The sequence below is a fragment of the Prosopis cineraria genome, unplaced genomic scaffold, assembly GCF_029017545.1.
Source record: "Prosopis cineraria cultivar Desert tree isolate PC_DT_omini unplaced genomic scaffold, ASM2901754v1 PC9, whole genome shotgun sequence".
Lineage (NCBI taxonomy): Eukaryota > Viridiplantae > Streptophyta > Magnoliopsida > Fabales > Fabaceae > Prosopis > Prosopis cineraria.
Window position 1 is genome coordinate 23912326 of NW_026555340.1, and position 16627 is coordinate 23928952.

General features: G+C 34.6%; 2 protein-coding genes across 2 annotated transcripts; one reads left to right on the top strand and one right to left on the bottom strand.

The window, feature by feature from the left end:
- The first annotated feature begins 1268 nt into the window (after nt 1-1268).
- LOC129320892 (pumilio homolog 6, chloroplastic-like) lies at nt 1269-10276 on the top strand. Its single transcript, XM_054966560.1, has 11 exons — nt 1269-1469; nt 2412-2760; nt 2925-3112; nt 3374-4737; nt 4829-4970; nt 5055-5162; nt 6445-6657; nt 6753-6863; nt 7968-8162; nt 9049-9220; nt 9880-10276. The coding sequence occupies exons 2-11, from the start codon at nt 2472-2474 to the stop codon at nt 9900-9902; spliced, it is 2805 nt and encodes a 934-aa protein (XP_054822535.1). The 5' UTR covers nt 1269-1469; nt 2412-2471; the 3' UTR covers nt 9903-10276.
- A 726-nt stretch (nt 10277-11002) lies between these two features.
- LOC129320893 (18S rRNA (guanine-N(7))-methyltransferase RID2) lies at nt 11003-15442 on the bottom strand. Its single transcript, XM_054966561.1, has 9 exons — nt 15153-15442; nt 14923-14998; nt 14250-14333; nt 14086-14141; nt 13772-13828; nt 13190-13239; nt 12849-13001; nt 11989-12121; nt 11003-11513 (listed from the first exon to the last, which is right to left on the bottom strand). Exons 1-9 carry the CDS (start codon nt 15249-15251, stop codon nt 11349-11351), a joined length of 873 nt encoding a protein of 290 aa, XP_054822536.1. The 5' UTR covers nt 15252-15442; the 3' UTR covers nt 11003-11348.
- Nucleotides 15443-16627: the final 1185 nt, after the last annotated feature.

A 16627-nucleotide genomic window follows, 5' to 3' on the forward strand; every position in this document is an offset into this window, starting at 1 on the left:
ATTAAGTTCAATTTATATATATTAAATAAAAGTTAAGAAATGAGTTAGTATTATTTAAACCTAATATTTTCTAATTATTTAAGCATAATATTTTCTAATTCTCGCCTGCATTTTGACTAAGAATTGAATTCTAAATGTAGCAATTTCATATAATTTAAACTAGGTTTCAATCAATTTCCTTGCCAATTATAAATGTTTGATTTGTTAAAAAAACTAATATAAGTTTTAAAATTTCAAATGAATCATTAATCATTATATTATTGCAGTAAGCATAAATTCCATGTTTCCTTCCAAAATTTCTAAAAGGGGGGAAAATTATATTCCTTGTGTGTATTTCTCATAATATATTAAGGTTATAGATTTTTCTGATCTCAAGCGAGATTTTTTTTTCCCCTATGCATACTTTAAAACAAAATCTATCACTGAAGAGAATTTATAAATAAGTATCCAATAACTATATAAAAAATTAAAATGTGTTTTTGAGCAATAAAATTTATTTATGACAATTATTCATGTGAAATCATATATATTTTTTTATTTTTAACCTCCAGCCTGTGCGTAAGTAGGCTAAATTCTACCATTTATGTCAACTTAAATTTATAATGTATTACTCTAGTCTTTAATATAATATAAAGTTTAATTTTTTTCGATCCTAAATATATGAAAAAGTTAGAATAATTAATTTTTTTAATTTTATACTTGTTTATTTATTATCATTTGAATTTTTAAGTAACAATTAATTATCATAATTCATTATAAAGAAAGATAAAATTAAAAAGATATAATTTATTTTACACTTTCAATATTACAATCAGTATTTCTTAAATATAAGCAAAGTTTGTTAACTTTATCTTTATACTAAAGAGGGGAATATCTCATTATATAAGCTAAGTACAATACATTACATGAATAAAAGCTAGAAACTTTAAACAAAACTTACACTGCGCTGCGCTAACGTCAATCACAGATTTTTGTGTTACATGTGTTCTTATGATAAAATAATTTGGTGATAAAACTTATAAAGTTAAGATTCTTAATTCTGATTTTCTCGTTGGCCAAAAAAAAAAATTCTGATGTTCTCTAAACAAAGTTGGAAACGTATAAGATTAAACAAAACCAAATAATGAGGACATATTCTAATCTCCCAACGTGTGAACCGTGTCGTGCACCAGTGCACACACGTGTCAAGCGAAGGGGTGCTTTGAACTAATTTCTATTTATCAGAGGGCATATTTATTTTGGCCACTTTCCACTTTTGTCCCGTTGTGCCTCTTGTGGCCGGGACTCAGCAAAAACCCTGCCTGGAATTTGCCCTTTTTGTACCCCTCTCCAATACATTTCATTGTCGTCGTCATCGTCGTTATCGTCGTCATCTCCTTCTCTCTCTTAAGATTTATCCTTTCGAAAGAATCTAGGGTTTTGGACTTGTTGCTCTGCTTTTGCTGTGGTGAAAGCTCACCTAGCTCTATGTGAGTCTCTGTCATTCTCTTCAAGCTTTCAGCTGCTTTTATTTTTTAATTAGTATGTGCATGTGTGAACTTTTTGTTGGTGTTTTCTTTCACCCTTCTGTGACCTCGCGTTGATTGTTTCACTCTTCAGTGTTCGCATACTGTGAATTCTACTGCTTGTCTTGTGTACTTGAATTGGTCGATGATATGGGGTTGCTTGGTCGGCTGGCTTGTCTTTGGTGACGAGCTGGTTATCTTTTGTTTTGATCGTGTTCCACTAAGGATCAATCAGTCCAAATTCACCTGAATTACATCCTCCCTCTCTGGTTTCTGCGTAGGACGAACGGGGGAAATCGGTTTGACTAGTTAGGGTTTGTTTAATCTCCTCTCACTGCTGGTGCTTGTACTTAATTATATTACAGGGTTTGACCGCCTTGGTACTTTCACTTGCGCGTGAAGCTATAATATTTTGTGTCTAGTATGAATTATGAGTTACTTTGTTAAATTAATTTCCTCATCTATTTGGCTTTTAATGATGCTTTATCTTCATAGATTCACTTTGTCACGTCTATCTCTTTAATTTGAATTTGGGTCAAATTGCGTTGATATCTTAGAGCATATTTGAGTCACTTAACTAACTGCAACGACCTGACATAATTGTTGTGCATGAAAGATGGGTATGAATGTATAACATCACGATCAAAGCTCTAATTCAGTGTGGTTTAAATGCCAAAAAATTGTCTTTGGATAGGCAGGTATTGAAGAAGCATAATAATGACTTACACTGCGTAAACTGGTATGTGACTATCAAAATTGCAGTGATGCTGCAAGTTCATGTAAAGTGTTCGTGTTCTTATTTTGTCAGCATTTTAGTGCAAGTTTTCTTGTTTTCCGTACTGATGTAATAAGGTTATTTCTCATTAGACATTAATGCCAATTGAACATTTTATGGCTCCACTTTAGGAGACGATGTGGCATTTCTCAATTTAATTGCAAAAGAAGGCACAAACCAATTTGAGTGATATGGCAACTGAGAGTCCACTTAGAATCTCAGGAGCTGGGAGCAAATGGCCATCCCTTAAGGAAGCTTCACCTTTTGGCCCGCCATCTCATAACACGGCAGCAGAGGATTTGGGCATGCTTTTGAAGGGCCATAGGTTCCATAGTGGTGGAAAGGATGTGATACCCAACCGAAGTGGCAGTGCACCTCCCAACATGGAAGGTTCATTTCTAGCCATAGAAAACCTATTATCTCGGCAGAACTTTACCCAGAGTGCAAGTTTGGAAACTCCAAACAGACCCATGCAAAAATGTAAGTCCAGAAATGATTTATATTGGTCCAGTTTATTTGGCATATTACTACTGATCCATGTCAAGCTGAACCTTAGACATGCTCTCCAATTATCTCATGGAAGATTGCTATTTTGTTATATCTTATGAGCAGTATTAGCATTAATTGGAGATTTTCTTCTGCAGATGTTAACGGTAAAGCCTCTTTGCATTTGCCACGAGGCACTCTTGCAACACACAAGGAGGAGTCTGAGGATGATCAATCACCACAACAGCCAGATGATAATGAGTTTGACAAGACGAGTGGAGTCTGGCAAAGACTGGATGCAGCTTCAGTGGGAGCTCAACACAAAAATATGGTTGATATGATTCAGGTGATTGTTCAGATGCTTACTTATATTCATTTACATTTTTTGATCATATTTTGATACTTCCACCTTCACTGCTTTAGTTTCCCTTATCTTTTACCTGCTGCAGTGGGCAGTAACCATGACATTTTTAGGTTTATTTTTCATTTTTGCTTGTGATTGGGTTTGAAAATTGACTGTTACCAATCAATATAGTTTTTCTTGCCTCCATCAGTGTAATATGAGATTATGCATGTGTAATTCTTGGTTCAAAATTCAATCTTTCAGGAAGATTTTCCCCGTACTGCATCACCTGTATATAGTAAGTCTATGCCAGTAAATCATGGAATCGTGGAGGAAGCGATTGACTTGGATGCTGGTTCAAGTTCTTCTCATGATCCCCTTGTCACCATACTAGATGGTTCTAAATTCACTGCGAATGCAGAGGATATGAGGTTGTCATCAACTGTTGATACCTCTGCCCCTGTTGCAAGCTCATCATCTCTTGTTTCCACTGGTAGCATGGGTTCTAATGATCTGGATGTTTCCGTTGTTGAGTCTCAACTTAAGGCTCTTAATATATCTAATCTACCAAATTCAGAAAACCAGAGTTATGAAGAAAAATTGAAGCACATTTGCCAAAATAATTTTGTTCAACCCCAGATAAACCAGCATCGAAACAATCCATTTGAAGTTCCCGGTGCCAATTCTCAAGGAGTAAATGGTGCATATGCTGGTATGGAACAGTCTCCTCTCAATCCCGGCAAGTTTTCCTCTGATGTCCAGCCACTACTGCAGTCATCTGGGTTTACACCCCCACTATATGCCACAGCAGCAGCATATATGACATCAGCAAATCCATATTATTCAAATTTGCAGGCTTCAGGCATGTATGCTCCTCAATATGTAGGTGGATATGCTTATAATCCCTCTCCTATTCCTCCTTATGTTGCTGCATACCCTCCCCATGGTGCTGTACCGGTTGTTGTTGATGGAGCTACTGGTTCCAGTTTCACTCCACAATCACCAGGGGTTTCAGCTGGGGGAAGCATTTCACAGGGAGCTGAAATGGTCCATGCAAACAAGTTTCTTGGACAATTTGGATTTCCCCTGCAATCCTCTCTTGGTGATCCTATTTACATGCAATATCATCAACAACCCTTTGTTGAGGGATATGGTTTTTCTGGTAATTATGATCAATTGGCTTCTAGGTCTGGTGCTGGTGTTGCCCAAATTGGTCCTTTTGATTCCCAGAAGAGGGCTAGTAGTGCCACATATTTGGATGATAAAAAGTTACAGCAGCAGCGAAGTGGTATTAATGTGGACTCAAGAAGAGGTGGGCTCATGATACCTAGCTATTTTGGACATCCACCAAACATGGGTTTTGTGATGCAATATCCAAGTTCTCCACTTCCTAGTCCAGTATTGCCAGGATACCCGGAAGGTGGGACCGGCCATCCAGGAAGAAGAAACGAAATGAAATTTTCTCCAACTTCTGGTAGAAATGGAGGTGTGTTTTCTGGATGGCAAGGTCAGAGAGCATTTGACAGCAGTCATGACCCCAAAATTGATAATTTTCTTGAGGAGTTAAAGTCTGGAAAAGGTCGTAGATTTGAGCTGTCTGATATTATTGGACATATCGTTGAATTTAGGCAAGTGATCTTTTCAATCACCTTTCAACCTATCTTAACTTATCAATTTCTTGTCTTTGAAAATTAAGATTACTATGATTTCCTATTCCAGCTCTGATCAACATGGGAGCCGATTTATTCAGCAGAAGTTGGAAAGTTGTGGTGTTGAAGAGAAGGCATTGGTGTTCAAAGAAATTCTTCCACATGCTTCCAAATTGATGACTGATGTATTTGGTAACTACGTTATCCAAAAGGTATGTAGAGAAGGTGATGGAAATTGCTCCTCACATCTTTCCAAATCCTGTTCTACTCTAAATTTTCCTGTTTTACTCTGTTAGTTTTTTGAGCATGGAAGTCCTGAGCAGAGGAAAGAACTTGCAAATCAACTGACTGGTCAGATATTGCCTTTAAGTCTGCAGATGTATGGCTGTCGAGTAATACAGAAGGTATATAGTTCATACCATTTAAGTTTATGAATAGTGTGGCTCATTTTTTAAATTTTGCACAATCCACTGGAAAACATGTCTGGTTCTTGTACATTTATCTCCCATTGCATGTCCCGACACTATTGCAATTTGTGCTGAATTTTCTCTCACTCTTCTTTGTGATCATAGAGAAAGCCTAGCAGGAATTATGAAAGATCTAAGGTCTCATATGGCTGTTAGAATGGAACGGAATGTAAGGGGTTAAAAAATAAAGGTAAAAATAAAATGATCAAGATGTGGAAAGGGATAGGTGAACGATTTTCATAATGGAGAAGAGTAATTTAATTCATGGGGTTAGGAGTTATGATCCATGATAGAGCACAATGGTGTTATATAATTCATGTAGCCGACTCCTCCTAGTGGGATAAGGCTTGTTGTTGTTGTGATGATTTTCATATTTGTAGTATATAGTACTGAGTTTTATCATTCTTACCATGAGTGGTAAGAGAGAATTAGCTCATTTTTGTTTTGATTTTTTTCAATCTATTCTATTCTCATTCTTTCTAACAACCAAACGGGACCTAATTCTTTAGATGTGTATGAATCTGACATAGGTACTGACTAAAACTTATGGCAAATGTATATTGCTTATTGTCAGTTATTATAAGAATCTTATCTTGGTGGCTGTGATATGGGTCTTTTTGCTTTCTAACATGTCAAATATATCAGTTTCATGCTCTTCCACCCCCAGCAGTTTGCTCTCTTATTTTCTGTTGCGTTCCAACCTTTTTGTTTGGTGTTAATTAAGGCTTATTTGTTTTTTGTAGTTGTTTTTCTGGACAACGGTTCTATGCATTTAGGATAGCTTTAGTGTTCTATTTTAATCAGGATAAAGTTATCCTATTTTGATTAGGATAAACTTGTGTTACTTTCTAGATATACATGGTTAAGTTGGAGTATGACCTCCGTTTAATTCCTCATAAAAGTAACGTTCTTCCTTGTGATAAAATAAGTTTAGACTCTGGAGGAACATTGAACATTGAATTTCTACACTTACTTTATTTAGAGGCATTTGAGCCCTGTTAAGAGGAATATAGGAAGGCCAAAGAGAACACTTATAGAAGTTGACTGATACCTTTTAATTGGCAATATTTATAAAAGTTTGATAAATGATAGAGCACAATGGCAATTGTGCAATGCATGTAGCCAACCCCATCTAGTGGGATAAGGCTGCTTGTTGTTGTATTGTATTTAGAGACAGTATTATAATATTTATGTTAATTTTAATTTTGTACTTGTGTAGGCACTTGAGGTTATTGATCTCGGACAAAAGGCCCAGCTTGTCCGTGAGCTGGATGGACATGTTATGAGATGTGTTCGTGACCAAAATGGGAATCATGTAATACAGAAGTGCATTGAATGTATTCCAACAAAAAAAATTAACTTCATAATATCTGCTTTTCGGGGACAAGTCCCCAATCTTTCTACGCATCCTTATGGTTGTCGAGTCATACAGGTAAGATTATTTCATCCCCACCTCCCTCTCCTCCAAGCATGTAAATTGAATTTTGTTCAGTAGCGCATTTATTTCTATAATGATGTTTCTTGTAGAGAGTTCTAGAGCATTGTACAGATGAGGTTCAGTGTCAGTTTATTGTGGATGAAATCTTGGAGTCTGTTTGCGCTCTTGCTCAAGATCAATATGGCAATTACGTCACCCAGGTTGGTGTTTCTCTCTCTTAGTACTGATAACTAATCTTTTGGCTGTGTGCATGGTCGAAACAGAATCAAAGGTGGAAGTAGTCATATGCGTGTCTCTTCTTCCATGTATGCAGTCACTATGCGAATAATTGCATTGAAGATGTTAGAATGTGGTCTTAGCATGTCTTCTTTGCTTCGTTAGATGATGGAAGTGCTATGTTGGTTGCTTCTCAATCTATACATCGTTTTCTCCACTACATATATATGTAACACATGCCTCCGTAATACCAAGGCTTTCCAAATTATTCTGTCCCCCCTTTTTCCCCAATTAATAGCATCAAAGCTTTGGGAAAATAAGAGTAAGCCTTGAGAGTTTTCTAGGCTTGAGCTTTTCCCACATGTCTATCAAAGTGCTGGTCTCCTATCTTTCATGGTTTCATGGCTACCATCTACTGAGCAAGATAGTCAAAGTTGAAAGCTGTCATAGGGGGCCAAACCCTGGAATGGCCTTAAGTCAGAAGTGTTAAAAAGTACACATGAGTGAAGCAAGGCGCTAAAATTTAGGAGGGGGAATGCTAAGATATGCTATATAAATAAAAGTAGATGATAGCAGGTTTGTAACAACGCTTAATGTATGAATTAACTATTCAATTATAATAATCATTAAATGCACCAATGAAGTCCCTAATATTTTTGTTCAAGCTTAATAATCATTTAGTCGCAACTCAAAATACTTGTGCTGGGCTTTTAATGTCATCTCTTCCCTCTCCACCTCACTTTTTTCCCTGTTTCCTGAGGTGCAAGCCTTGTAAGAATTACAAAAGCACCAAAGGTGTTAACATGCGAGTGCCTGGCTAAAGGCTAATTCACTTTTATAGGGCAAGAGTTGAGCTCAGCACCTTTGACAGGGCCAATTTTTTTTTTCCCTATTTTTCTCGTGCTGTATTCAGGCTGCACCTCAACTGTATTTAGCTCCAATTGCTCTTCCTGCTTTTCTTAACTCCTGTAATCCTTTTTTATGATTTATATGTTGCGCACAATGTATTTGTATGCTTTATTGGCTTTTTTTCATGTAAATTTTTATTCCATTTGCTTGGCTGCAATTTGTTTCCTATGTTGTTGCAGCATGTGTTGGAGAGAGGAAGGCCTCAGGAAAGGAGCCAAATTATAAGCAAGCTGTCAGGACATATTGTGCAGTTGAGCCAACATAAGTTTGCATCAAATGTTGTGGAGAAATGTTTGAAGCATGGTGATGCAGCTGAACGGGAGTTGTTGATTACTGAGATTCTTGGGCATGATGATGAAAGTGACAATTTGTTGGTAAGTTTAAATGTACAAGGCTAATTGCACAGTATTAGTCCTTCAGAATATTCAACTATTCCTTAGAAGAAAAGAAATCTGTGCTGATTTGCTCCCTAGGCATTGATAGAGATGCTAATTTTTGCAATTCTTGTAATATTTTTTGATTACTTTTTTCATAACATTTAATTACTTAATGAAGAGTATGATGGTGATATACTGTTGTGGGGGATTTTTGTTTCCTGGAATACTTTTTCTTCCCTTTATATGAGAATATTGACATGTGATTGCTGAAAATTAATACCTACTTGCTTCTTGATCTGGTAAAATGTTTTTGGTTCTCATTAACAAGTCAAGTTATTACATGTTTCTATTGATGTGGAAGTTTTTTATTCATACATCCAGTAGGAAATATAGCTAATATTTCTACAGCCCTCTAAGATATACAACTGCTTTATGATCCTTGAATAGAATTGGATTTAGCACTGGTAATTTTAATAAACTGGTGGGCTGTAATGATGGTCATTTTAGCTGATGCAGCCAGCCACCATTTCATAGTTGTATATACTGATTAAGTGCTGTTGAAGCTGGGCCTAGGGACTATTTACCTGATGGAATATGGTGGCCGGAGTTTTATGAACTGAAATGTAAGGATTGAAGTGGCTGGGGTCTAATTCGGGGAAGCTTTGATCAGTACCATTTTGTTGTTGTTGTCAAGTCCTGTTGTTCATTCGAAAAATTATACTTTGGTCCAGTTTTTGCACTGATCATGCTTTGCAGCAATGCTTATAATAATGGTTAGAAATTTCAGTATTACATGTGACATGAATTATGCTAGCTAATTGGATTAATTTATATGTGGTATTTTACATGTAACTTGCTTACTGAATCTTTATTTTTGTTTCAGATCATGATGAAAGACCAATTTGGAAACTATGTGGTCCAGAAGATAATAGAGATATGTTCTGAAAATCAAAGATCAGTTTTAGTGTCACGTATAAAAGCTCATGCTCATGCTTTGAAGAAATACACTTACGGAAAGCACATTGTGGCTCGAATGGAACAATTGTTTGGAGAAGGTAAGCTTTTGTTGAAAGTACATTCTGGTTCTTTTATATAAAGAAAATGAAATTCTTGTAATTATGTGTAATGAACAAGGGAGGGTCTTGTTTGTGTGTGTTGAAAAACGAAACTGTGTTAAAACAGCTGTACTTCTCATTATAAATTAACTATGCTGAAGGCCATGTATTTGTAATTGGTGCTTTGGGCAAGAGTCATGGATGGCACCAAGACTGACGGCCTTTTTTTAACCCCCATGCTTCAAGTTTGTGAAACTACCATTTTTACTGATTTATTTGATTATGCATGGATTGATTTATTGGCTGAACTGAAGGAATCTTTTCACTTGTTTCAGAATCTTAAGATTCTCTTTACCATAATTACATACCGTTAAATTTCCCACCTGTTCTCTACTCTTCAGAATGACGAGTGTCAGTTGAATTTCTGTGTATTGTCTAGAAACTAGCATTTAAACCATTGTAGGAATAGCCACTTGGGAATTTCATTTAATTCACATCAACTAAAGATGTTAGTAAGATTAACAAGATATGCAGCAACCAAAACACCAAACTTCGAAATCTCTAAATATCGGATCTGTACAATCAGATTTTTAGTCATACACATCATCCTTGAAGTATTGTCTTGCGTGCTTCTTATCCTATACTACTGTTGCATGCAGAGAGTCAGACACTTGAATCATGAAGGCAATATAGGCATGTGATTCTCCTGCAGTGCTGCTGTGGCATGAAATGGCAACAGTTAACTTATATGTTGATCGACAGAGATAGATGAGAAGTATATCTTTGGGCCTGCAACTGAATAAATCATTGCTATTACCTCTGGGGCTTTGTATATGCTCCTCACAGCTTCCCAGTTGATGGCGTCAATTAACACTAGTACACGTAAAATATTGAGACTTCATGTAATTCCAAGTCATCCTGAAACATTGGTTCAAACTATTATTTGAGTATAATTATTTGGCAGGGAAAGCTTCCTGATGTAAAATATACCAGATCTGCTTTGTTAATTGTGTGGTTTTCTTTAAGATACAAGCAAAATATTTAGGATTCTTTGAAGCCCATCTGCTTCCAAATCCTTGCGAGTAGGGGATTCAATTGACTGCGGGAGATTAAGATCTGATGGGTTTGTTTTCGGACAAGGTCCAGAATCTTTTGGTCTGAAGAATTGTAAAATACTTGCTGTATGTATAATGTACGAGGTTTTTTTTTTTTAAAAAAAAAAAAGAAAATAAGAATTATATCCAAAAGGAAAATGAAATAAGTGTATTTTCATTCATTTTTAAGAAAGACACTGCATTAATTGTCATGCTATTCTTGAAAAACTGAACATCTGTCGAAAGGAATCCCTTGAATATTTGCAAGTTCGCATCGGAACGATGAGTCTTTCCGAGCGGCGAGTTTGTTTCCCTTGCTTACATTTGTATGAGTATGGGAACGGAGCTTCAAGGGTAGGAGTAGGACTGATAATTTAACCCCAAATTCTGCTCGCCAGAAAATGTTACCACCTGATAATTTGTTGTGGAAGTTAAAAGCAATTTTTTCTTGTGAACTATACCGTCATGGACAAAATCTATATATCTCAAATATTTTATTTAACATAAAACCTACAGAATTAAGAATAATAAATTGTGTTTATGTGACTCATCTACGTTTGGATAGTATAGCAAGATGATGGTTGAGATTTGAAATAATTATAATTGAAAATTTAAAATTTAGAATTGTAATAAATAAAAATTTGCTTTGGTTCCATACAATTGTATACATCCAAATAATAGACCTGGCTCAAATCCAAATTTCCACTAATCCAAACAGGAATTTCAATTTACATAAAAACAATTTGAGCTTTGATACAGCGGCTATCTAAGGCAACAATATATTTGAGCATTTCACTTCACGGATTACAAAGCATTAGAGGTAGATTAAGAAGACAAGACAATCTTTTACCTGACCCGAAACACACAAAATCTGTCTCCAGATTGGCTATGATGATATAAAAAAAAAAATTAATCCAAATTCACAAAATTGTTCGGAATCCTATGCTCCGATAAAATAATAGTGACGAAGACTTGGTCGGGACTAAATGGCTACATGATATAACCAAGTAAATTCGGAGGCAAAACAAACAGGATCAAAAGCGATCCTTGCGTTTCCGACCTGTGTATTTGGTGTCCGGAGGCACCAAATTTCCTCTTCTTCTCATCTGTTCCTTCTTCCTCAGTATCCATTCCCTTCCCTTCCCACTCTTGTTATGTTTCTGCTTCTTCTTAGGTCTATGCCTATCTGAGATACAGACCTGCCATTTTCACAATTCATTTAAAAAAAAAAAATCAATACTTCAGGTCACAACTAACTAGTCACATATAGCACGAATCAATATGATAAACTTCTCTTATCCTATTTATAGGACAAGCAAAAAATATTTATTTTGATCCTATTTGTAAGGACCCTCCATTATTATTGTATTTATCTTTATCCTTTTGCCCCTATTAACTGCTAGAAAAGTTATTAAATGCTAAAATGTTTTATTTTTAAAGTATATATATTTAATAAATGTAAAGTTGAAAACTCGTTGATTCTTTAGACAGCTAATGAGGTGGAGAGGTTTTCTTTAGTTTCAGTGAAACATGGTGAAGTAACTAATAAATAGGACTGGAGGAAGTAAAAGCTAGACTGCAAGATGCTCTTTTTCTAATTTCAAAGAGTTAAAAAAGAAAGATTTATAAATCTTCATGTGGCACTGGATAAAATTCTAATGGGACAAGTCAAACCGTTTGATTCTCTTCATCTTCACTTTCTTCGTCAGAGCAACTCCCCCCATCTTCACCCTTGCCCTTGGTGACTGACGTGTTTATCGATCGTTGACCACAAGTGAGTACAAGAAATTCTTTTCTCTTCTTTGAACTATCACAAGACAATTGTACACCAGTTAGTGCAACAATGAAAACATGCTCAAAAAGAATATTGGTTTATATGGTATTACAGAAGGGTGGGAAAAAAAAAAAGCCAAAAGAGGAAACAGCTTTACAGTATGTCCACAAAACAAGTATTATGCAATATTTTTCTAGTAGCCTGCTTATACATGATTTAATTTGCTGGTTAAAGACTATCCCAGTAAAAAAAAAAAAAAAAAGGACCAGATTAATGCGCTTGTCAACTCAGTCTTCAAGCTCAAGATGAACATCCAATTTATAATCTTTTTTTTCCACTGAATCTAACCTTGTGTTAAGAAAATATTCCACAGAAAACATCATCATGAACCACAGATAACTAACTAGCCTGTGTATTTCTTTTCTTTTCTTTTTCTTTTTAATTGTTCATAGGTATCTTTCATTAGAGACAATCCCATTCAAGACACAATTAGACGTTAAATATAGACACCTCTCCTAAGGCTGGCTTTGTTTCAGAAAATTAATTCCACATTTAAGAGGAGATAAAGAACAACTTATTGTTATCCTCCTATTGAGACAAATTCTCATTGACCATAAAATATGATTACTTCACAAGGCACAGAAAGATGGAACTATTACCCTAATTAGAGACCAAATGATATAAAACGCAGAAAACGTTTTACTAGAAAATTATTTGTATTAAACAAATACGCATATAATTGTAATGGAATCCTATGTACCTGTGAGGATAATCCACGACTATACCACCAGAAAAACCAGCATGCATTGCGGCATTTAGAATCAATTCACGCTGCTGTAGATTTTCAGGATATAACTGAAACACTGCTCTAGCTCCATTTGTCAAGCATTTGTATAAAGATGTAAAGAAAGCCCTACAAATTCAAAAGAAGATACATGGTTATGTACCATAGACGAACAGTGATAAATTTCACCATAGGCAAGTTTTAGTAGAGTAAAATGCAAAAGAGGAAAAATCAACACCACATGTTAGAATATACATGGAAGCGCTGGAGTATAAAGTTATAAAATTGAAGTACAGTAAATAAGAGCAGGAACATACTTCAATCTTAATTTTGGATTGTGAGAAGACTTATCAGCATTGCATAACCACTGCATCACCAAATAGAAGTATATTAGAGCAAATGAGAAAGTAAATGAGAAACAAGCCCAATCAAGCATGGTAGCAAAGCTTTAGCTTTATTAGTATATATAATTGAAATATAGAAGAGCCATCCACTGGACAGAAGAGCTGCTATCTTTCACTATTCATAACTCGCATCAATTATTTTTCCTCCATAGTCTAAAGAACTTTTTCTCATAATTCTATTTTATCAAGATTGATACAGTACACATCTTGTGGTAATTTAATATAATTTTCTCACCCGCTTCCTTCTGTTAGTTTAGGTATTTGTCATCAAGTTCTCCAAAACTTCTTTAATGGAATCAATCATGTAATATCATTCTATAAATTCAATTAAAATCATATTAAATGTTGTGATTGGAGAACCTAATAACAATCATGTAAAAAATTACACTAAGGTTTTGTTGGTTAGAAAATGCAATCTCATAAACATTAGGTTTACAAAATGAATGTCAGTAAGCAGGCTATCAAATTATTAATAACGTGATAATGGTAGCAAACCTGAACTGCAGAGATGCTAATGGCACCATCAATAACTCCAGGGCGAACCCCTAAACCCTGAAACCATTTCAAAAAGATAAAGAAAAACCAAAAAAGCAAACTTACAGAGCAAGCATCTTGTTTTCCTGGAGAAAGTTATTAGTTTCACATAACTATAGGTTGTCAGAAATCTATGATCACAAGAAGCAGAATACAAAAGAACAAATGAAACAGATGTAAGTTCCGCAGAACCATCCAGTAATAGATAGAAAAGAAATCAAATATCAATGCAGAATGCTCATAAAGTAATAGACAGTCTCCAATTTGGTAAATACCTGACCCATATCACCAAGTAAAAGGTCTCCCTCAGCTTCACGCTCCAATGCAATGTCTAGACTTAACCAAAAATCATAAATTAAAATTTAATAAATAAATAAACAATTGAAGGGATCTTTGGATGGCAAGTGTTATGGTTCCCAATATAAAATAATCGACTCACTAAGCATCGATGGTGAAATGTCCAGACCAATCCAGTGGTGTCCGTTCTCTGAAAGTGTCTCTCCACTAAGTCCTGATCCACAACCTACAGAAAGCCATGGCAATACAATCATACATTTGAGTTCAGCTATATTACAAATGAAAGGATTAAAAAAAAATGCTTGTAAAACCAGACTCTGTGGATTAAATATGAAATAGTGAAATGTCAGAGAAGTCCTAATCCCACAATCTAAGAAAGTAAACTCAAGTAATGCCTTGAAATCTTCCAATCATCCAAGCATACACAAGGTAATGAATAACACATCATATATGTAAGTAAGAATGTGGTATTCAACCCTCAAGGAACAATTTAACTGGTTAACCTATAAAAGAATTGGACAAAAGAATTGGTCATAATAAATCTACCACAATTATCAGCCATAGTGCCTGGAAACGTTGCAGTGCAACTTACAATCTCATGTAAAAAGGGTAATGCCATGGCAAGAGAACAACAATTCGATACCCAGGACTGCAAAGAGTTTCAAGCCTAGAACGTTATGAGTATTAGATTATGTTTAGATGAAATTATTATGAACTGTGAATACGCTAACATGTATAATAGGAAAGAAAAAAAAAACAAGAAGCTACATTTACCTAAGTATGGAAGTCGCAGAAGAGAAAATGAGAATTTTTACCAATGTCTAGGAGTAACTTGGGAATGCCGTCATCGGGCAAGGCAAGTAGCTCCAGAGCTCTTTCAGAAAGTATCGCCTTTAAACACGCGAAAGAGGATCATCAAGAATTTCGAAATGGAAAACATAACACTCAAATTATCGCTTACAAATTCAACAAATAGAGAAAGAGCATCAGGATTCTAAGAACAAAAAGGAGAAGCACGTATAACGTGATTTTCAAGGGAGAGCACCTGAATTTCAATGATGCGAGAAGAAGATGTGTACTTGCGAGCTTCAGTATCATCGTAGAAAATCTCAGGCGGAGCAAGCAGCTCTGGCCTGGACGCCATCACTGGAAATTCTCTTGCTCTTCACTTGCACTGAGACGATGGTGAAGACTGAACAGAGCGACGCCCAGGTAATGCTGGACTCAGACAACGTGGAGGACGAACCAGTAGAACGAAGAAGGCGCGAGTTAGAGTAAGAAAGGCAGTTAGGGTTTAGAGGGTATTGATTGTTGAGTGGGGTTCCGGCAAAGAACAAAACGAGACGTTTATTGGTTCAAGGAAGGATTTTAATAAAAGAAAGGGATGATATTTATTTGATTCAGGAAGGGAGATTAGAGAAAATAAATATATATAAATAATTTTATTTTTATATAAGTAAAATTGTTTTTTTTTCAATATAGTTATGAATTTTTTAATATATAATTATCTATAGTTCATATATATATATATATATATATTCAATAATAATTTATTCAAAGTTTATAAATCAAAAGTATATAAAGAAATAAGTTTATTAATACAAAATAGAAGAATAACAAAACATGACTAAAAAAATAAAAAAAATAAAAAAGAAGGAAAATAAAAATGACATTCCAAGTTAGGAGAAAAAACATAACTTAAATAGAGGAACATAGAGCAGCAAAGAAGGGGGAATATTTTTTAATTATCATATTATAATAGGGATTTATTAGTCTAATACAATAAAATTATGAAAGATTTTAAACAAAATTCCTCCCTTTTCTTCCATTTTTAAAAATTGAAAGGGAGCAAAATTTCTTTCCTCAAACCAAATATATCCTTAACACGTAATGTGAACGGACATTCATAATATATTCACGCGCATGACAATATACATACATGCATATAAAATTACAAAAAATAAAAATTACACCATACTTTTTTGAAATATGATAATGAGTCCTTCAATATTTTTTTAAATGTGATAATCAGTCCTTCAATACAAAACCACATGACACAACTCCCCTCAAAATTTACAAATGCCTCCTTCCAAAAAAAAGCCTCCATACCTTTTTGAAATATGATAATGAGTCCTTAAATACTTTTACAATTATATAAATAATATTTTATTGCTAATTTATATGATATTTAGTAATAAAATATAAATAAAAAGTTTATTTGCACAAAATTTAGAAATGTAATTTTCATGAAAAAAATTAAAGAATTACTCCATCCTATCCTATTTATAGGATGAAAAAAAATTTAATTTTATTTATAAGTCACATTATTAATTTTTAACATAATTTTCTCTTTCATCTTTCATTAAAGGTACGTTTGTTTCAGCTTATTTTATAAAAAAATTACTTATTTTATTTTTTTAAGAAAATTATTTTATGATTTTTATAATATTTGTTTAAACTTTAAAGAATAATCAAAATCTGTAAAAAAAAAACAGAGAGAGAGAAAGAGAATTTATAATT